The sequence below is a fragment of the Anomaloglossus baeobatrachus genome, chromosome 1, assembly GCF_048569485.1.
Source record: "Anomaloglossus baeobatrachus isolate aAnoBae1 chromosome 1, aAnoBae1.hap1, whole genome shotgun sequence".
Taxonomy (NCBI): Eukaryota; Metazoa; Chordata; class Amphibia; order Anura; family Aromobatidae; genus Anomaloglossus; species Anomaloglossus baeobatrachus.
Window position 1 is genome coordinate 950,495,729 of NC_134353.1, and position 22,471 is coordinate 950,518,199.

At 50.1% G+C, this 22,471-nt stretch overlaps 2 protein-coding genes across 2 annotated transcripts in view; both read right to left on the reverse strand.

Annotated features, from left to right (window-relative positions):
- The window catches only part of LOC142259334 (uncharacterized), a 527,893-nt gene that overhangs the window by 354,947 nt on the left and 150,475 nt on the right, over positions 1-22,471 (reverse strand). The gene's annotated exons all lie outside the window — the stretch shown is intronic.
- The window catches only part of LOC142303543 (uncharacterized), a 257,138-nt gene that overhangs the window by 192,126 nt on the left and 42,541 nt on the right, over positions 1-22,471 (reverse strand). The window contains exons 2-3 of the mRNA XM_075344991.1: positions 11,896-12,019; positions 11,747-11,814 (exon numbers count right to left, since the gene is read on the reverse strand). Of these exons, the coding sequence (XP_075201106.1) occupies positions 11,747-11,814; positions 11,896-12,019 (192 nt within the window). The remainder of the gene's footprint in view (positions 1-11,746; positions 11,815-11,895; positions 12,020-22,471) is intronic.

The following is a 22,471-nucleotide window of genomic DNA, read 5'->3' on the forward strand; positions in this document are numbered from 1 at the left end:
TGTAGCCTACTAAACCAGCCTAAGGGACCATTGTAAACGCTTAGGAAGCCTTTGGAGGTGTTTTGTGGTAATTCTAATTTTCTGAGATAATGACTTTTGGGTTTTGGGTTTTCATTGTCTGTAAGCCATAATCATCAACATTAACAGAAATAAACACGTGAAATAGATCCCTCTGTGTGTAATGACTCTATATAACATATAATAAACATGCAAAATAGATTCCTCTGTGTGTAATGACTCTATATAATAAACACATGAAATAGATCCCTCTGTGTGTAATGACTATATAACATATAGGAATAGATCCCTCTGTGTGTAATCACTCTATAATATATAGGAATAGATCCCTCTGTGTGGAATGACTCTATATAATATATAGGGATAGATCCCTCTATGTGTAATGACTATATAATATATAATAAACACGTGAAATAGATCCCTCTGTGTGGAATTACTCTATATAATAAATAGGAATAGATCCCTCTGTGTGTAATGACTCTATATAACATATAGGAATAGATCCCTCTGTGTGGAATGACTCTATATAATATATAGGAATAGATCCCTCTGTGTGGAATGACTCTATATAATATATAGGAATAGATCCCTCTGTGTGTAATGACTCTATATAATCTATAATAAACACATGAAATAGATTCCTCTGTGTAAAAAAATGTTTAAAAGAACTGAAGTCCTCAGTGATTGATACCTTTTAATGGCTAACTGAAAAGATAGTAATAATAGCAAGGTTTCGAGACTACTCAGGTCTCTTCATCAGGCTAAATATAACACAAAATCTGAAGAGTCACATATTTATACACAACAGGACATAAAATGGGGCAGTACATTTTTCCTCTCACACTCCAAAAACATACTGATAGGGAATTTAGATTGTGAACCCCAATGGGGACAGTGTTGCCAATGTAAAGCGCTGTGTATGTATGTATGTAAAGCGCTGTGGAATTAATAGCGCTATATAAGTTAATAAATATATATATACACTGTATATTTTAGATAGGACTTTATTTGGCCTTGAATAAATCTTTCATCTTTTGCCATATTGTCCTTTCAGGAGAAGCTTAGATAAACAAAGTTTGCGGGCATAGTTTACTCTCCTCCTCTTCATCGATCAGTAGATACAAAATAATAAGTACAGAGAATTAACTTCTAATATTCAGTTATTAATATAAGATTAAAATTCCTATAACAGGAAGAGAAGCAAAAGGCATAAAACAGCAGGAAACTGGCAACAACGATTTAGGGGGATCTTTAGAGGCACTATCCTTTAGCATTTATAGAAAAATCATAACTGAGTCAGGGTAGTGGACGACCACTTTGATGTGTGAGATAGACTTGAAAACTCCTCCAGTGAAGATCAAAACAGAGGAAATGCTCCAGAAACATAGATTATTAATCGTGCTCTCTGTCTCCAATGCAATGTAGTAGTGGGGTAAAGGAGATCAAAATCTGAGATTTCAATAAAAATATTTTATTAAAATTAATAAAATACAATGCAATGCATTTCAGCTGTGAACCAGCCTTCTTAAGGCATATAAGTCAATTTATTTATTTTACTCATTTTTGTAGCGCCATTAATTCTGCAGCTTTAGACATTATCATCACTGTCCCCATTGGGGCTCACAATCTACAATCCCTATCAGTATTTCTAGTGTGGAAGGAAACACGGGCAATACATACAGACTCCTTGTAGATGTCGTCCTTTGGGGGATTTGACTGAAACAATTGAAGAAATGTCTGTTTCCTTGTGTGCAAGTTCTATGGTGTCTAAAAGATTTAAGTTATGGATATGTTTTCTTCTATCTGAGTTTTTAGATGTGTAATAAGACTTTTGCTGATAACACTTTCCACATAAAAATGGCTTCTCTCCTGTGTGACTTCCTTCATGTCTGATAAGATCTGATTTTTGGGTAAAACATTTCCCACATTCTGAACATGAATAAGGCTTCTCTCCTATGTCAGTTCTTAGATGTTCAGTAAGAGTTGATTTACTGCTATTACATTTCTCATATTCTATACATAAAAATGTCTTCTACCTTGTGTGAATTTTCATGTGTTTAACAAAAGTGGATTTGTGAGCAAAGCATTTACCACATTCTGAACAAGAAAATGGCTTCTCCCCCGTGTGAGTTTTTTTATGTTCAACAAGATGTGATTTCTGATTAAAATATTTCCCACATTTTGGACACGCAAATGGCTTCTCCCCTGTGTGAGTTTTTAAATGCACATTAAGGTGTGATTTCCAACTAAAACATTTTCCACAATTTAGACACAAAAATGGCTTCTCCGCCGTGTGAGATTTTATATGCATACCAAGCTGTGATTTCAAACAAAAACATTTTCCACATTCTAGACATGAAAATGGCTTCTCCCCTGTGTGAGTTTTTATATGGTCATTAAGGTGTGATTTCTGAATAAAACATTTCCCACATTCTGAACATGAAAATGGCTTCTCCCCCGTGTGAGTTTTTGTATGCAGATCAAGCTGTGATTTCCGAATAAAACATTTATCACATTCTGAACAAGAAAATGGCTTCTCCTGGGTGTGAATTTTTATATGTTCAACAAGATAAAATTTCAAACTAAAACATTTTCCACATTCTGAACAAGAAAATGGCTTCTCCCCCGTGTGAGTTTTTATATGCCGATCAAGGTGTAATTTCCGAATAAAACATTTTCCACATTCTGAACATGAAAATGGTTTCACCCCCGTGTGAATTTTTATATGCACATCAAGATTTGATTTATGAAGAAAACATTTCCCACATTCTGAACATGAAAATGGCTTCATCCCCGAGTGAGATTTTATATGCCTATCAAAGTGTAATTTCAAAATAAAACATTTCCCACATTCGGAACAAGAAAATGGCTTCTCCCCAGTGTGAGTTTTTATATGCCTAGTAAGATGTGATTTCAGCATAAAACATTCCCCACATTCTGAACAAGAAAATGGCTTCTCCCCTGTGTGAGCTTTTAGATGTACAACAAGCTGTGATTTCAGCATAAAACATTTCCCACATTCTGAACAAGAAAATGGCTTCTCCCCTGTGTGAGCTTTTAGATGTACGACAAGCTGTGATTTCCAAGTAAAACATTTCCCACATTTTGGACATGAAAATGGCTTCTCCCCTGTGTGAGTTCTTATATGCCCATCAAAATGTGTTTTCTGAATAAAACATTTTCCACATTCTGAACAAGAATACAGTTTCTCCCCTGTGTGAAATCTTTGTTGTTGAACACCCCTTGTGTGGCTTTTATTTTGCTGAGCATTCTGCAGTGAATCAGGAGATTGTTTAGAAGCATCAGATGACAGATCTTGGGTTTGCAGGGCTGATGGTTTATCTTTGACAATGATTTGCTCTTCAGATGTATTCTGTATAATGCCACAATATTCTGTCAAAAGAATAAAACAGATTTTTATAAATTTTAAACACTATAAGCTTAAAACTTGGTTTTCACTGTTAATCTCAGGTCCCTGACTACAGTATTGTTGTGCTGCCCAGATAGTGATGATTTTATTACCAAGACGACTCTTGTACAATTCTATATAGAAATCGCATAGAAATTAGTTGATAATATTGATTATATCCAGACTGTCATACCAGGTACCACAAGCAGAGTGTCCATGGCTGCCTTATATAAGGCGACATAAGAGGAAATATACTTTATGATGCCATAAACCTGAGTGACTGGCGAGACTGGAGCAATAACCATCCCTGAACCCCAGTTCCATGCGAGGAAAAAACTAATTCAGTCTTTAAACAAACAATGCTTTAATGGACAGAGGTCGATCACCACCATATAGTGTAACAATTATTTAACTCTCATAACAAGGCACAAAGGAGAGCGTACATGACAGTGCACACTTAAAGCTCCAGCCACACTCCCGGAGAACTACACCTGCAAGGCGGGACAATCAAATTATTAAAATGACCGCCAAGGAGGTGCAGAGTAGCTATACTGTGATCTGATCTCCACCCAAAAGGAGCAGGCCCTTATAGATCTAATCTTAAAGTCCCAACAGGAAAATATGAAGCCCTGTATCATTTAGTTGCACTCCACTGAACAGCATGAGACCCGCATTATTTCCCTCAAGCTGCCGGCGTCTGATGACTACACCAATGTTAGTTTGCTAAAGTGCTCCATAGTCTAGATACTCTATAAAATGAAAAGGACAGAGAACAGCGCTCCATGTGTGAATCGGCCGAGCACAGCAACCAAAATATTGTCTACAACACTCACCCCACAAGTTGTGATAGCAGGTACAACACTGGAAACAGCCCATAAAAATCCTCCAGAAGCTGCTGCACCGACCGCCGGCTCCGACCGCCCAAGGCAGGGAGCGGATCATGGAAGGAAAGGGGCTGCAGAGCAGGATGATCTGGGCGCTGCTAAAAGAGGAGCCGAGTCAGTGCACGAGCAATCAATTCTTACAGAATACCGTTCTGCAGCCCCTTTCCTTCCATAAATCCTCTATAAAATGGAAGAGTCAGGAACAGAAATGAGCAACCAAGGAAAGATTTGTGACATTTTAGCATCCTGTGATTAAATAGAGAAATAAATCTGAACATTTTCTCTCCTAGAAGAAAATCAGAATCTAGAAATACTTTATCCTTTTTCCTATTATTAAACTCATATCCTGCACATTCACTGATCAAATGATGTCAGTAGAAGAATCGCTCAAGAATCCCACCCCCCAATATCAGGATTAAATTGCTGGCCCCCGACATCCTATCAGGACACAATGGGTGTGACGGGGTCCTTCTCCAATATCACACAATCAACAGAGTGAGAGATGGGTGAACATTCCAAAGAACATTTATTCCAAGCAAATCAAACGGTCCATACAATAATCCACCATACAGAGGGTGAAATAGTCCAAAAACACAAATATAGTCCAGTAAGTGATAAATGTCCAGGTCTCTCTGGGGAGCCGCAGCTTCTGCCCCAGAGGATGATTCTGCCTGCTTGTCTGTTGTATTTCAGACTGAATGAATAATCCCCCACGTAAGCAGAGATTTTGGGTGCATCCCAGTCCCCCCTCCCCTAGACTCAGGAACAAAAGCCAAGCAGGGGTTGATTAACCTAAGTTATAGGGCAATGTACACAAAATGGTCAGAACACCACGCCTAAAATACGAACCCACACAAAATTATACACAAAACCCCATATTCCACCATCACAACCTCTCCCTTCTTCTTAATAAGTGAGTATGTCATGAGGTCTACACAGACCTCTGGCCACCTCCCTTAAGTCCATGTTGCTCAGCTGTCGATAGTCCCTTGTACAGTGGTAGGGTTGGAAGGACAAGCTTCCCTTCCTCCTTCACTGAAACTGTGTTTCCTGCACCCACAAATTGACATTGTAGATCTCCCACCATTTCCATATCTGCAGGCAGGCCACTGATCACCCCAACCACACATTGCTGGACCCCAAAGCCAAAGTCCAGATCTACAGTCGCCTTTGGGATATTCCTCCTTTGTCCTCCAGCCAATTCAATAACAATCCCTCTGGCCGAACCACCTGGGGATCAGCTATTGTGAGAAATGCCCCAGAGTCACAAAATCCAATAACTTTCTGCCCATCTGTGATACCAATGTGATATAACTGAAAGAATGAGTATGATTAGATAGGGATCCTAATCAAAAGATAGTGATCACAGGTATTATTTGATCCATCCAAAATTCAGTATCAGAGAGATGTCCTCTGGCTGATCCTATTTCACCATGACCAAGCGTACGTGTTAGCAGGTCTTGAACAAACCACTATTATGAGGAAGGAACCTTACAGTTCCACATATGCAGGAAATCGTGGTTAGTTTAAAACATGTGCAGGAAACTGGCGATGTAAAATTCACAGCTCATTGCCATATATGCAGGAAATTAGTGGTCAGCCAGTGGGCAGCTGGCAACATGCTGGTCACCAATTCACCACTCAGTGCACACAACATACAAAGTTTTTGGTATAAAAATACAGGACTCGCTTAGTGAGATTAGGGACGTTTCCAGGACGCTGAAGTGGACGCACTGCTCCTGTGATGCAAAGGCCGGGTTATTTTCCTTCTCACTAATCGACTTCCTCCGATGAGAAAGGATTGCTACAACATACGGTAATGTTGATGCATATTTCTGTTAAAGTAGTGCTAATGCCTATGTACCATTGATTATTCATGTGCTATTAAAATAAATAGTATCTTGCTATAAAGAATCTTAGTATTCGTGCCTGATTAGGATATCAGTGAGCGCTTCGTAAGTACGGGCTTTCAGCCCCTTTTAAGAGAATTTAGCAAGACACCATCCAGCACAAGCTCCTGTAAGTTCTTAGGCTATGTGCACACAGTGCGTTTTTCTCGGCGTTTTTGCGCGTTTTTCGGGTGCGTTTTTGGCCTCAAAACTGCATGACTTTGCTTCCCCAGCAAAGTCTATGAGTTTTCATTTTTGCTGTCCCCACACAGCGTTTTTTTTTCAGCTGCGTTTTTGTGGTGACCACAAAAGCGCAGCATGTCAATTATTCCCGCGTTTTTCACTGCGCTTTTCATCCATTGAGTTCAATGGGATGTTGAAAGACGCAATGAGAAACGCAAATAGCTGCGTTTTGGTGCGTTTCTAAGACCAAAAACGCAGCTATAAACGCAGGAGGTGGGTAGTAAAGTGACGTGTACAGGAAGAGGATTCCTTCTGTCAGTATATACAGAAGTGTGAATCCTCCCGGTACCGTCACCGTCGCTTCCATCTCCCGTCCTGTGCATGTATGCTGCCGTGCGGCGCCATGTCTGGGCGGGAGGTGGAAGCGGCTGCGAAAACAAAAGTTAACAGTAGAAAAAAAAAAAAAAAAAAAGTTATACTCACCTGTCTGCAGACTCCCAGTGCCATGCCCGCTCCCATCTCCTCTCACGGTATCGCCGCTCCGGCTGTGTGCAGACGGCCCGGAAACCTCCGATGGATGCAGGACCTGGCGATGGATCACCTGATGCAGTCACCTGACGCATCAGGTGATCGTAAGTATCGCGGTGACGCGGGCGCCCGGCCGGTATCAGCGGATGCGTCAGGAGACTTCATCCCAAATTACCGGCAGCTGCTGCAGCGATTGGACAGGATCAGACTCCCGCCCCATCGCTGCAGGAGCTGCCGGTAATCAGCACATAAGTGAGTATTATTTTTTTTTTTGCACCGATGCATCTGCTGATTGTATAAACGGCTTTTATACAATCAGCTGATGTGTGATGGGATTCAGGCACTTGATCCTGACACATCATCTGATCGCTTTGCCTTCCAGCAAACAGATCAGATGATATTGGATCCGGATTGGACGGCGCGGGACCCTGACCCAGGATTACTGCGGAGGGGGGTTTATTTCAATAAAGATGGAGTCACTAATTGTGTTGTGTTTTATTTCTAATAAAAATATTTTTCTGTGTTGTGTTTTTTTTTTATCTTTACTAGAAATTCATGGTGGCCATGTCTAATATTGGCGTGACACCATGAATTTCGGGCTTAGGGCTAGCTGATAATATACAGCTAGCCCTAACTCCATTATTATTACCCAGCTAGCCACCCGGCTTCAGGGCAGCTGGAAGAGTTGGATACAGCGCCAGAAGATGGCGCTTTTATGAAAGCGCCATTTTCTGGGGTGGCTGCGGGACTGCAATTCACAGCGGGGGTGCCCAGAAAACATGGGCACCCTGCACTGTGGATTCCAATCCCCAGCTGCCTAGTTGTACCCGGCTGGACTCAAAAATTGGGCGAAGCTCACGTCATTTTTTTTTTTAAATTATTTCATGAAATTCATGAAATAATTTAAAAAAAAAAGGGCTTCCCTATATTTTTGGTTCCCAGCCGGGTACAAATAGGCAGCTGGGGGTTGGGGGCAGCCCGTACCTGCCTGCTGTACCCGGCTAGCATACAAAAATATGGCGAAGCCCACGTCATTTTTTTTGTTTGGGGGGGCAAAGAAATCCTGCATACAGTCCTGGAAGGAGGATGCTGAACCTTGTAGTTCGACAGCTGCTATCTGATCTCCTGCATATACTATTGGATGGAGGATGCTGAGCCTTGTAGTTCTGCAGCTGTCTACTCTTCTGCATACACTAGTGGAGAATGAAGAACACATTGAAGAAGGAAATGACATCAGACCTTTTTTTTTGTTCACTGATAAAAAACGCATAAAGACGCAGTGAGCAAAAACGCAGCAAAACGCAGCAAAAAAACGCACCAAATCGCGGCAAAACGCGTGCGTTTTTTGCCGCGTTTCTCCGACGCAGGTGCGTTTTTGTGCTTTTTTAGCGGCCAAAAACGCACAAAAACGCAGCGTCAAAAAGACGCACTGTGTTCACATAGCCTTACTTTGATGGTAAGAGTAACTCGGGGCTGTGGCTCGCACCCCATAAATCCCTAGTGGTCGACCATGAGTTTCTGAGCCATTAGGCAAGTCAACTTGAAGGGGTGAGCACTCTTCCCCCATTGTATTTTGCTGTAGGGAATGAACACGTCGTTTGGTGCAAGGTCATTCATCAATCGACCAGCAGCACAAGTGTTTTGCAATTGCCCAGGCTGCACAAATTGATAACATCTCCTCTGCGTCATACTCCTTCCAATGTGCATTCTGGAGAAGGCAGTAGGAGAACTTGGTGACAAAAGCCAGAGCCCATATACTCCAACAGGGGCATCTATGGTGCAGGGGTCAGCGGTACACTCCAGTGGAGGTGGTTGTACCTCTTCCTCAGGCGGGATGGAATGCACAAAATTCACCAGATGAGGTGGAGGTCCGTAGAGGTCCCTCAGAGTCTTTGTGGAACAACTGGATTGCAGGTGCCCAGGTTGCCCGCACCCATAACATCTCCTCTCTGTGATTCCCCCAGGGCGTGGTTGGACCTGTTAGGGCCAAGGATTGTGTGCTGTGGTTGTCATCGGCCTACAGCTGTGTAGAGGGGCATATATAATTGGAGAGGGCCAGGGTGCAGGAACAGGCTGTGGCTTATTGTCCAAAAGCCTCCTTCATTGTGGTCGAATAGTAAGGGCCACATCAGCCAGGGCTGCAGCTCTATCCAAGTTGCACAGGGTGCGCTCTCTGACTCATTCTCATATTTCTGAGGGAAACTTGGAAAGAAATTTTTCTATAAGAAATACCTGTATAACATCTTCCACAGTGAAGGCATTTGCCTCTTCCAGCCATCTCCGACATGCGTGGGACATCTTATGAGCATAAATCCTAAACGATCCCCCGTGGTGCATGGGAGGTCTCGGAACTGTGCCCTATGTTAAGGTACCGTCACACTAAGCGATGCTCCAGTAATCCCACCAGCAACCTGACCTGGCAGGGATCGCTGGAGCATCGCTACACGGGTTGCTGGTGAGCTGTCAAACAGGCAGATCTCACCAGCAACCAGTGACCAGCCACAAGCCAGCAGCGACGCGTGGGAGCGATGCTGCGCTTGGTAACTAAGGTAAATATCGGGTAACCAACCCGATAATTACCTTGGTTACCAGCGCACACCGCTTAGCGCTGGCTCCCTGCACTCCTAGCCAGAGTACACATCAGGTTAATTACCCGATGTGTAGTCTGGCTATGTGTGCAGGGAGCAGGGAGCCAGCACTGACAGCGTGAGAGCGGCGGACCGTGGTAACGAAGGTAAATATCACGTAACCAATCAAAGGGCTTCTTGGTTACCCGATATTTACATTGGTTACCAGCGTCCGCAGAAGCCAGCTCCCTGCACATTCAGTTGTTGCTCTCTCACTGTCACACACAGCGATGTGTGCTTCACAGCGGGAGAGCAACAACTAAAAAATGGTCGAGGACATTCAGCAACAACCAACGACCTCACAGGGGCCAGGTTGTTGCTGGATGTCACACACAGCAATATCGCTAGCAACATCGCTGTTGCGTCACAAAAGTCGTGCCTCAGTATCGATGTTGCTAGCGATGTTGCTTAGTGAGACGTGGCCTTTAGGCTGGGGTGATAGCATGGTAATCCAGAATTACAATGTTGTAATCCCGGTTCTGCTGTTTCGATAAGCAATGATGTGATAAGCCTCTGCGAGACTTCCGTTTAGGAGTCTCATCAACAAACGCATCCAGCCAGAGTGGGGCACCTCCATCACGGCACACTACTGCTCAAAGTCCTTGAAAAACCCTTCCACATCTCCAGAAGCCTTATCAAATGGCTTGAAGGCCGCCCGGGCGATCCGTACAGGCTCCCGAATCTCTGGGTTTACACTCCAACTCATATTACTCCCTTTGCCGGACTCCATTGCTTCTTGTCTCCGCTGTGTTCTGCGAGCAGTCTCCTCCTTATGCTCCTAAGATACACCTGGGTCGAGAATCACCATCTCTTCTTCGAACTACACTAACCACTGGCTTTTTGGGGCAAGGATCTACGTCTCCATTGCTTGTCCGTCAAACATCTGGGAGGAGGTAGTCTGGCTCGCACCCACCAGTAGATCAATTAAGGCCTCTTTAGTCAGTGCCTGGAAGCTCAGACCCAGATCTCTGGCTCTCTACTGTAGACTGGATACAGTCCAGTTTCTGTACTCACTCTGTGGGTTGATCTACATTGGGCTGTGCTCTGTTGATCCCACTGCTGCCACCAGCTGTCACAGGGTTCTTCATCCATATCACACAATCAACAGAGTGAGATATTGGTGAAAATTCCAAAGAACATTTATTCCAAGCAAATCAAATGGTCCATACAATAATCCACCATACAGAGGGTGAAATAGTCCAAAAACACAAATATAGTCCAGTAAGTGATCAATATCTAGGTCTCTCTGGGGAACCGCAGCTTCTGCCCCAGAGGATGAATCTTCCTGCTTGTCTGTTGTATTCCAGACTGAATGAATAATCCCCCACGTAAGCAGAGTTTGAATGCATCCCCCCTTCCCCAGACTCAGGAACAAAAGCCAGACAGGCGGCAATTAACCTAACTTAACAGGACAATGTACACAGAATGGAAAGAACACCACGCCAAAATGCGAACCTACACAAAATTATACACAACCCTCCATATTCCACCATCACAAAAGTTATATATAAGAGGTGACGCTCGTCTTCCATGATAATTGTTAATTGATAATAACGCTCTGCCATCTCGGTCTCTTCCTCCTCCCTGGTGAGCAGCATTACCGACCCTCATAGTAGTAATCTCCATCCACTGGAGAAACCCCTCATCAGCCCTGACAGCGGATAATAGGAGAGAGCTGGAGCTCGTCCTCGCTCACATCGGCAGAATTCATGTCCAGCTGTATTTCTCCTCTATAACATAACTGCACATCCCGTGTTATCACCTGCACCGGGATCACAGATTCATTCCCATTTCATGTGTATTGTACATGAAGGGTTAATATACCGCTGGAGAAACTGACACCGCAAAGAGCGGAAATATAGGAATGTGTGACTTGTGTGCGTTATTGGGTGGTCTGTACTCACCGGGGTGGTGATCTGTAGGAATCTCCTCGTTACTCCGCTGATCGCCCCTCACATTTCTCTCTGGAGAATTAATATTGTTCAGATCTTTATCCGGATCCAAAAACTGCAAAACAAAATATTGTAAAAGTCCCCGAGAATAATGGAGATAAGATCCGGACATGTGAGGTCTGTGGTCAGCTGTGATCCTGCCGTCTCCACCGCTCTCATTACACAAGTATAAAACATCTAATACTGGAGGAGAAAACAAGACTGAACACAAGGAGGTCACAGCCGTCTACACCTCATAGGGGAGACCTCCATCTACCTGAGGATCCTGTGGAGGAGGAGGAGGAGCGGGACATCTCTCTGGGGTCGTCCTCGTACTGGAGAGACCTGCAGGAGACACAGACAGGACAGACATCATTATTACATACAGATAATTATAGGCCGGGTGTATTCAGTCCTGTCTATTACCTGGTGATGTGCGGGGCTGGTGCTCCTCCATCATCACCTCCTTGTACCGCTCCTTGTGTCCTTCTAGATACTCCCACTCCTCCATGGAGAAATAGACGGTGACGTCCTGACACCTTATAGGAACCTGACAACACAATCATACCATTATCACCCAGAATCCTCCAGTGCCGTCCTGTATAATGTCCCAGCATTCCCAGCAGTGTCACCTCTCCAGTCAGCAGCTCAAGCATCTTGTTGGTGAGTTCTAGGATCTTCTGGTCATTGATGTCCTCATGTATCCGGGGGTGAGGTGGAGGCCCCGGGATTGGGCTCAGGGTTCCTCCCTGTCCTTCAGACACAGGGGCCTGACAGCGATCACTGGAGGTCTTCACTACTGTGTAATCCTGAGTGTGGAAACATTGGAAATGTCTGTAGTAAAATTATTAAAGTCCATCACCTCCCCGGTCATATCCTCTGTTATTCCCATAGATAATGATGTAATGTGATGACATCAGAGCCTCTCACCTCCCCGGTCATATCCTCTGTTATTCCCATAGATAATGATGTAATGTGATGACATCAGAACCTCTCACCTCCCCGGTCATATCCTCTGTTATTCCCATAGATAATGATGTAATGTGATGACATCAGAGCCTCTCACCTCCCCGGTCATATCCTCTGTTATCCCCATAGATAATGATGAATTGTGATGACATCAGAACCTCTCACCTCCCCGGTCATATCCTCTGTTATACCCATAGATAATGATGAATTGTGATGACATCAGAACCTCTCACCTCCCCGGTCATATCCTCTGTTATTCCCATAGATAATGATGTAATGTGATGACATCAGAACCTCTCACCTCTCCAGTAAGATGGAAGATTATCTCCAGACTCAGCTTTAACATCTTCTCCATAATTTGGTCTTTGTCCTTATTCATCTTTCTTGGGTCAATCGGGAAAAATCTATTTAGAAAAGAAAACAACAGAAGATCCTTTATTGTAAAGAGGATGAGATGATCTCCCCCATGTGTAGTGCAGGGTCTGTCACTCTCTCTCCCTCATGTGTAGTGCGGGGTCTGTCGCTCTCTCCCCCATGTGTAGTGCGGGGTCTGTCGCTCTCTCTCCCTCATGTGTAGTGCGGGGTCTGTCGCTCTCTCTCCCCCATGTGTAGTGCGGGGTCTGTCGCTCTCTCTCCCTCATGTGTAGTGTGGGGTCTGTCGCTCTCTCTCCCTCATGTGTAGTGCGGGGTCTGTCGCTCTCTCTCCCCCATGTGTAGTGCGGGGTCTGTCACTCTCTCTCCCTCATGTGTAGTGTGGGGTCTGTCGCTCCCCCCCCCCATGTGTAGTGCGGGATCTGTCGCTCTCTCCCTTATGTGTAGTCCGGGGTCTGTCGCTCTCTCTCCTCCATGTGTAGTGAGGGGTCTGTCGCTCTCTCTCCCTCATGTGTAGTGCGGGGTCTGTCGCTCTCTCTCCCTCGTGTGTAGTGCGGGGTCTGTCTCTCTCCCTCATGTGTAGTGCGGGGTCTGTCGCTCTCTCCCCCATGTGTAGTGCGGGGTCTGTCGCTCTCTCTCCCTCATGTGTAGTGCGGGGTCTGTCGCTCTCTCTCCCTCATGTGTAGTGAGGGGTCTGTCGCTCTCTCTCCCTCATGTGTAGTGCGGGGTCTGTCGCTCTCTCTCCCTCATGTGTAGTGCAGGGTCTGTCGCTCTCTCTCCCTCATGTGTAGTGCGGGGTCTGTCGCTCTCTCCCTCATGTGTAGTGCGGGGTCTGTCACTCTCTCCCTCATGTGTAGTGCGGGGTCTGTCGCTCTCTCTCTCCCTCATGTGTAGTGCGGGGTCTGTCGCTCTCTCTCCCCCATGTGTAGTGCGGGGTCTGTCGCTCTCTCCCTCATGTGTAGTGCGGGGTCTGTCGCTCTCTCTCCCCCATGTGTAGTGCGGGGTCTGTCGCTCTCTCCCTCATGTGTAGTGCGGGGTCTGTCGCTCTCTCTCCCCCATGTGTAGTGCGGGGTCTGTCGCTCTCTCTCCCTCATGTGTAGTGCAGGGTCTGTCGCTCTCTCTCCCTCATGTGTAGTGCGGGGTCTGTCGCTCTCTCCCCCATGTGTAGTGCGGGGTCTGTCGCTCTCTCTCCCTCATGTGTAGTGCAGGGTCTGTCGCTCTCTCTCCCTCATGTGTAGTGCGGGGTCTGTCGCTCTCTCTCCCATGTGTGGTGCGGGGTCTGTCGCTCTCTCTCCTCCATGAGTAGTGCGGGGTCTGTCGCTCTCTCTCCCTCATGTGTAGTGAGGGGTCTGTCGCTCTCTCTCCCTCATGTGTAGTGCGGGGTCTGTCTCTCTCTCTCCCTCATGTGTAGTGCAGGGTCTGTTGCTCTCACTCCCTCATGTGTAGTGCGGGGTCTGTCGCTCTCTCCCCCATGTGTAGTGCGGGGTCTGTCGCTCTCTCCCTCATGTGTAGTGCGGGGTCTGTCGCTCTCTCTCCCCCATGTGTAGTGCGGGGTCTGTCGCTCTCTCTCCCCCATGTGTAGTGCGGGGTCTGTCGCTCTCTCTCCCATGTGTAGTGCGGGGTCTGTCGCTCTCTTCCCCATGTGTAGTGCGGGGTCTGTCGCTCTCTCTCCCTCATGTGTAGTGCGGGGTCTGTCGCTCTCTCTCCCATGTGTGGTGCGGGGTCTGTCGCTGTCTCTCCTCCATGAGTAGTGCAGGGTCTGTCGCTCTCTCTCCCTCATGTGTAGTGCGGGGTCTGTCGCTCTCTCTCTCCCCCATGTGTAGTGTGGGGTCTGTCGCTCTCTCCCCCATGTCTAGTGCTGGGTCTGTCACTCTCTCTCTCCCCCATGTGTAGTGCGGGGCCTGTCGCTCTCTCCCCTCATGTGTAGTGCGGGGTCTGTCGCTCTCTCCCCCCATGTGTAGTACGGGGTCTGTCGTTCTCTCTCCCTCATGTGTAGTGCGGGGTCTGTCGCTCTCTCCCCCTTATGTGTAGTGTAGGGTCTGTCGCTCTCTCCCCCATGTGCAGTGCTGGGTCTGTCACTCTCTCTCTCTCCCCCATGTGTAGTGCGGGTCTGTCGTTCTCTCTCCCTCATGTGTAGTGCGGGGTCTGTCGCTCTCTCCCCCTTATGTGTAGTGTAGGGTCTGTCGCTCTCTCCCCCATGTGTAGTGCTGGGTCTGTCACTCTCTCTCTCTCCCCCATGTGTAGTGCGGGGTCTGTCGCTCTCTCCCCCCATGTGTATTGTGGGGTCTGTCGCTCTCTCCCCCTTATGTGTAGTGTGGGGTCTGTCGCTCTCTCCCCCATGTGTAGTGCTGGGTCTGTCACTCTCTCTCTCTCCCCCATGTGTAGTGCAGGGTCTGTCGCTCTCTCACCCCCATGTGTAGTGCAGGGACTGTCGCTCTCTATCTCCCCCATGTGTAGTGCGGGGTCTGTCGTTCTCTCTCCCCCATGTGTAGTGCGGGGTCTGTCGCTCTCTCTCCCCCATGTGTAGTGCGGGGTCTGTCGTTCTCTCTCCCCCATGTGTAGTGCGGGGTCTGTCGCTCTCTCTCCCCCATGTGTAGTGCGGGGTCTGTCGCTCTCTCTCCCCCATGTGTAGTGCAGGGTCTGTCGCTCTCTATCCCCCATGTGTAGTGCAGGGTCTGTCGCTCTCTATCTCCCCCATGTGTAGTGCGGGGTCTGTCGTTCTCTCTCCCTCATGTGTAGTGTGGGGTCTGTCGCTCTCTCTCCCCCATGTGTAGTGTGGGGTCTGTCGCTCTCTCTCCCTCATGTGTAGTGTGAGGTCTGTCGCTCTCTCTCCCTCATGTGTAGTGTGGGGTCTGTCGCTCTCTCTCCCTCATGTGTAGTGCGGGGTCTGTCGCTCTCTCTCCCTCATGTGTAGTGTGGGGTCTGTCACTCTCTCTCCCTCATGTGTAGTGCTGGGTCTGTCGCTCTCTCTCCCTCATGTGTAGTGTGGGGTCTGTCACTCTCTGTCCCTCATGTGTAGTGTGGGGTCTGTCGCTCTCTCTCCCTCATGTGTAGTGTGGGGTCTGTCGCTCTCTCTCCCTCATGTGTAGTGCGGGGTCTGTCGCTCTCTCTCCCTCATGTGTAGTGCGGGGTCTGTCGCTCTCTCTCTCCCCCATGTGTAGTGCGGGGTCTGTCGCTCTCTCTCTCCCTCATGTGTAGTGTGGGGTCTGTCGCTCTCTCCCCTCATGTGTAGTGCGGGGTCTGTCGCTCTCTCCCCCCATGTGTAGTACGGGGTCTGTCGTTCTCTCTCCCTCATGTGTAGTGCGGGGTCTGTCGCTCTCTCCCCCTTATGTGTAGTGTAGGGTCTGTCGCTCTCTCCCCCATGTGCAGTGCTGGGTCTGTCACTCTCTCTCTCTCCCCCATGTGTAGTGCGGGTCTGTCGTTCTCTCTCCCTCATGTGTAGTGCGGGGTCTGTCGCTCTCTCCCCCTTATGTGTAGTGTAGGGTCTGTCGCTCTCTCCCCCATGTGTAGTGCTGGGTCTGTCACTCTCTCTCTCTCCCCCATGTGTAGTGCGGGGTCTGTCGCTCTCCCCCCCCATGTGTATTGTGGGGTCTGTCGCTCTCTCCCCCTTATGTGTAGTGTGGGGTCTGTCGCTCTCTCCCCCATGTGTAGTGCTGGGTCTGTCACTCTCTCTCTCTCCCCCATGTGTAGTGCAGGGTCTGTCGCTCTCTCACCCCCATGTGTAGTGCAGGGACTGTCGCTCTCTATCTCCCCCATGTGTAGTGCGGGGTCTGTCGTTCTCTCTCCCCCATGTGTAGTGCGGGGTCTGTCGCTCTCTCTCCCCCATGTGTAGTGCGGGGTCTGTCGTTCTCTCTCCCCCATGTGTAGTGCGGGGTCTGTCGCTCTCTCTCCCCCATGTGTAGTGCGGGGTCTGTCGCTCTCTCTCCCCCATGTGTAGTGCAGGGTCTGTCGCTCTCTATCCCCCATGTGTAGTGCAGGGTCTGTCGCTCTCTATCTCCCCCATGTGTAGTGCGGGGTCTGTCGTTCTCTCTCCCTCATGTGTAGTGTGGGGTCTGTCGCTCTCTCTCCCCCATGTGTAGTGTGGGGTCTGTCGCTCTCTCTCCCTCATGTGTAGTGTGAGGTCTGTCGCTCTCTCTCCCTCATGTGTAGTGTGGGGTCTGTCGCTCTCTCTCCCTCATGTGTAGTGCGGGGTCTGTCGCTCTCTCTCCCTCATGTGTAGTGTGGGGTCTGTCACTCTCTCTCCCTCATGTGTAGTGCTGGGTCTGTCGCTCTCTCTCCCTCATGTGTAGTGTGGGGTCTGTCGCTCTCTCTCCCTCATGTGTAGTGTGGGGTCTGTCGCTCTCTCTCCCTCATGTGTAGTGTGGGGTCTGTCGCTCTCTCTCCCTCATGTGTAGTGCGGGGTCTGTCGCTCTCTCTCCCTCATGTGTAGTGCGGGGTCTGTCGCTCTCTCTCTCCCCCATGTGTAGTGCGGGGTCTGTCGCTCTCTCTCTCCCTCATGTGTAGTGTGGGGTCTGTCGCTCTCTCTCCCCCATGTGTAGTGCTGGGTCTGTCGCTCTCTCTCCCCCATGTGTAGTGCTGGGTCTTTCGCTCTCTCTCCCTCATGTGTAGTGTGGGGTCTGTCGCTCTCTCTCCCCCATGTGTAGTGTGGGGTCTGTCGCTCTCTCTCCCTCATGTGTAGTGCAGGGTCTGTCGCTCTCTCCCCCTCATGTGTAGTGTGGGGTCTGTCGCTCTCTCTCCCTCATGTGTAGTGTGGGGTCTGTCGCTCTCTCTCCCTCATGTGTAGTGCAGGGTCTGTCGCTCTCTCCCTCATGTGTAGTGCGGGGTCTGTCGCTCTCTCCTCCATGTGTAGTGCGGGGTTTGTCGCTCTCTCTCCCTCATGTGTAGTGCGGGGTCTGTCGCTCTCTCTCATGTGTAGTGCGGGGTCTGTCGCTCTCTCCCTCATGTGTAGTGCAGGGTCTGTCGCTCTCTCTCCCTCATGTGTAGTGTGGGGTCTGTCGCTCTCTCTCTCCCTCATGTGTAGTGCGGGGTCTGTCGCTCTCTCTCTCCCCCATGTGTAGTGCGGGGTCTGTCGTTCTCTCCCCCATGTGAGGTGCGGGGTCTGTCGCTCTCTCTCCCTCATATGTAGTGTGGGGTCTGTCGCTCTCTCTCCCTCATGTGTAGTGCGGGGTCTGTCGCTCTCTCTCCCTCATGTGTAGTGTGGGGTCTGTCGCTCTCTCTCCCTCATGTGTAGTGCAGGGTCTGTCGCTCTCTCCCTCATGTGTAGTGCGGGGTCTGTCGCTCTCTCTCCCCCATGTGTAGTGCAGGGTCTGTCGCTCTCTATCCCCCATGTGTAGTGCAGGGTCTGTCGCTCTCTATCTCCCCCATGTGTAGTGCGGGGTCTGTCGTTCTCTCTCCCTCATGTGTAGTGTGGGGTCTGTCGCTCTCTCTCCCCCATGTGTAGTGTGGGGTCTGTCGCTCTCTCTCCCTCATGTGTAGTGTGAGGTCTGTCGCTCTCTCTCCCTCATGTGTAGTGTGGGGTCTGTCGCTCTCTCTCCCTCATGTGTAGTGCGGGGTCTGTCGCTCTCTCTCCCTCATGTGTAGTGTGGGGTCTGTCACTCTCTCTCCCTCATGTGTAGTGCTGGGTCTGTCGCTCTCTATCCCTCATGTGTAGTGTGGGGTCTGTCGCTCTCTCTCCCTCATGTGTAGTGTGGGGTCTGTCGCTCTCTCTCCCTCATGTGTAGTGTGGGGTCTGTCGCTCTCTCCCCCTCATGTGTAGTGCGGGGTCTGTCGCTCTCTCTCCCTCATGTGTAGTGCGGGGTCTGTCGCTCTCTCTCTTTCCCATGTGTAGTGCGGGGTCTGTCGCTCTCTCTCTCCCTCATGTGTAGTGTGGGGTCTGTCGCTCTCTCTCCCCCATGTGTAGTGCTGGGTCTGTCGCTCTCTCTCCCCCATGTGTAGTGCTGGGTCTTTCGCTCTCTCTCCCTCATGTGTAGTGTGGGGTCTGTCGCTCTCTCTCCCCCATGTGTAGTGTGGGGTCTGTCGCTCTCTCTCCCTCATGTGTAGTGCAGGGTCTGTCGCTCTCTCCCCCTCATGTGTAGTGTGGGGTCTGTCGCTCTCTCTCCCTCATGTGTAGTGTGGGGTCTGTCGCTCTCTCTCCCTCATGTGTAGTGCGGGGTCTGTCGCTCTCTCTCCCTCATGTGTAGTGTGGGGTCTGTCGCTCTCTCTCCCTCATGTGTAGTGCAGGGTCTGTCGCTCTCTCCCTCATGTGTAGTGCGGGGTCTGTCGCTCTCTCCTCCATGTGTAGTGCGGGGTTTGTCGCTCTCTCTCCCTCATGTGTAGTGCGGGGTCTGTCGCTCTCTCTCCCTCATGTGTAGTGCGGGGTCTGTCGCTCTCTCCTCATGTGTAGTGCAGGGTCTGTCGCTCTCTCTCCTCATGTGTAGTGTGGGGTCTGTCGCTCTCTCTCTCCCTCATGTGTAGTGCGGGGTCTGTCGCTCTCTCTCTCCCTCATGTGTAGTGTGGGGTCTGTCGCTCTCTCTCTCCCTCATGTGTAGTGCGGGGTCTGTCGCTCTCTCTCCCCCATGTGTAGTGCGGGGTCTGTCGCTCTCTCCCTCATGTGTAGTGCGGGGTCTGTCGCTCTCTCTCCCTCATGTGTAGTGTGGGGTCTGTCACTCTCTCTCCCTCATGTGTAGTGCTGGGTCTGTCGCTCTCTCTCCCTCATGTGTAGTGTGGGGTCTGTCGCTCTCTCTTCCCTCATGTGTAGTGTGGGGTCTGTCGCTCTCTCTCCCTCATGTGTAGTGTGGGGTCTGTCGCTCTCTCTCCCTCATGTGTAGTGCGGGGTCTGTCGCTCTCTCTCCCTCATGTGTAGTGCGGGGTCTGTCGCTCTCTCTCTCTCCCCATGTGTAGTGCGGGGTCTGTCGCTCTCTCTCTCCCTCATGTGTAGTGTGGGGTCTGTCGCTCTCTCTCCCCCCATGTGTAGTGCTGGGTCTGTCGCTCTCTCTCCCCCATGTGTAGTGCTGGGTCTTTCGCTCTCTCTCCCTCATGTGTAGTGTGGGGTCTGTCGCTCTCTCTCCCCCATGTGTAGTGTGGGGTCTGTCGCTCTCTCTCCCTCATGTGTAGTGCAGGGTCTGTCGCTCTCTCTCCCTCATGTGTAGTGTGGGGTCTGTCGCTCTCTCTCCTCATGTGTAGTGTGGGGTCTGTCGCTCTCTCTCCCTCATGTGTAGTGCAGGGTCTGTCGCTCTCTCCCTCATGTGTAGTGCGGGGTCTGTCGCTCTCTCTCCCTCATGTGTAGTGCGGGGTCTGTCGCTCTCTCTCCCTCATGTGTAGTGCGGGGTCTGTCGCTCTCTCCCTCATGTGTAGTGCGGGGTCTGTCGCTCTCTCCCCCATGTGTAGTGCGGGGTCTGTCTCTCTCTCTCCCCCATGTGTAGTGCAGGGTCTGTCGCTCTCTCTCATGTGTAGTGCGGGTCTGTCGCTCTCTCTCCCCCATGTGTAGTGCGGGGTCTGTCGCTCTCTCTCCCTCATGTGTAGTGCGGGGTCTGTCGCTCTCTCTCCCCCATGTGTAGTGCTGGGTCTTTCGCTCTCTCTCCCCCATGTGTAGTGTGGGGTCTGTCGCTCTCTCTCCCCCATGTGTAGTGTGGGGTCTGTCGCTCTCTCTCCCTCATGTGTAGTGCAGGGGTCTGTCGCTCTCTCTCCCTCATGTGTAGTGTGGGTCTGTCGCTCTCTCTCCCCCATGTGTAGTGCTGGGTCTGTCGCTCTCTCTCCCCCATGTGTAGTGCTGGGTCTGTCGCTCTCTCTTCCCCCATGTGTAGTGCTGGGTCTGTCGCTCTCTCTCCCTCATGTGTAGTGTGGGGTCTGTCGCGCTCTCTCTCCCCCATGTGTAGTGTGGGGTCTGTCGCTCTCTCTCCCTCATGTGTAGTGTGAGGTCTGTCGCTCTCTCTCCTCATGTGTAGTGTGGGTCTGTCGCTCTCTCTTCCCTCATGTGTAGTGTGGGGTCTGTCGCTCTCTCTCCCTCATGTGTAGTGCGGGGTCTGTCGCTCTCTCTCCCTCATGTGTAGTGTGGGGTCTGTCGCTCTCTCTCCCTCATGTGTAGTGCTGGGGTCTGTCGCTCTCTCTCCCTCATGTGTAGTGTGGGGTCTGTCGCTCTCCTCTCCCTCATGTGTAGTGTGGGGTCTGTCGCTCTCTCTCCCTCATGTGTAGTGCGGGGTCTGTCGCTCTCTCTCCCTCATGTGTAGTGCGGGGTCTGTCGCTCTCTCTCTCCCCCATGTGTAGTGCGGGGTCTGTCGCTTTCTCTCTCCCTCATGTGTAGTGCGGGTCTGTCGCTCTCTCTCCCCCATGTGTAGTGCGGGGTCTGTCGCTCTCTCTCCCCCATGTGTAGGTGCGGGGTCTGTCGCTCTCTCTCCCTCATGTGTAGTGTGGGGTCTGTCGCTCTCTCTCCCTCATGTGTAGTGTGGGGTCTGTCGCTCTCTCTCCCTCATGTGTAGTGCAGGGGTCTGTCGCTCTCTCTCCCTCATGTGTAGTGCGGGGTCTGTCCGCTCTCTCCTCCATGTGTAGTGCGGGGTTTGTCGCTCTCTCTCCCTCCTGTGTAGTGCGGGGTCTGTCGCTCTCTCTCCCTCATGTGTAGTGCGGGGTCTGTCGCTCTCTCCCTCATGTGTAGTGCAGGGTCTGTCGCTCTCTCTCCCTCATGTGTAGTGTGGGGTCTGTCCGCTCTCTCTCTCCCTCATGTGTAGTGCGGGGTCTGTCGCTCTCTCTCTCCCCCATGTGTAGTGCGGGGTCTGTCGTTCTCTCCCCCATGTGAGGTGCGGGGGTCTGTCGCTCTCTCTCCGTCATGTGTAGTGCGGGGTCTGTCGCTCAATCTCTCCCTCATGTGTAGTGCGGGGTCTGTCTCTCTCTCTCCCCTCATGTGTAGTGCGGGGTCTGTCGCTCTCTCTCCCTCATGTGTAGTGCGGGGTCTGTCGCTCTCTCTCCCCTCATGTGTAGTGCGGGGTCTTTCGCTCTCTCTCCCTCATGTGTAGTGCGGGGTCTGTCGCTCTCTCTCCGTCATGTGTAGTGCGGGGTCTGTCGCCTCTCTCTCCCTCATGTGTAGTGCGGGGTCTGTCGCTCTCTCTCCCTCATGTGTAGTGCGGGGTCTGTCGCTCTCTCTCCCTCATGTGTAGTGCGGGGTCTGTCGCTCTCTCTCCCTCATGTGTAGTGCGGGTCTGTCGCTCTCTCTCTCCCTCATGTGTAGTGCGGGGTCTGTCGCTCTCTCTCCCTCATGTGTAGTGCGGGTCTGTCGCTCTCTCTCCCTCATGTGTAGTGCGGGGTCTGTCGCTCTCTCTCCCTCATGTGTAGTGCGGGGTCTGTCGCTCTCTCTCTCCCTCATGTGTAGTGCGGGGTCTGTCGCTCTCTCTCCCTCATGTGTAGTGCGGGTCTGTCGCTCTCTCTCCCTCATGTGTAGTGCGGGGTCTGTCGCTCTCTCTCCCTCATGTGTAGTGCGGGGTCTGTCGCTCTGCTCTCTCTCCTCATGTGTAGTGCGGGGTCTGTCGCTCTCTCTCCCTCATGTGTAGTGCGGGGGGTCTGTCGCTCTCTCTCCCTCATGTGTAGTGCGGGGTCTGTCGCTCTCTTCTCTCCCTCATGTGTAGTGCGGGGTCTTCGCTCTCGTCTCTCCCTCATGTGTAAGTGCGGGGTCTGTCGCTCTCTCTCCCTCATGTGT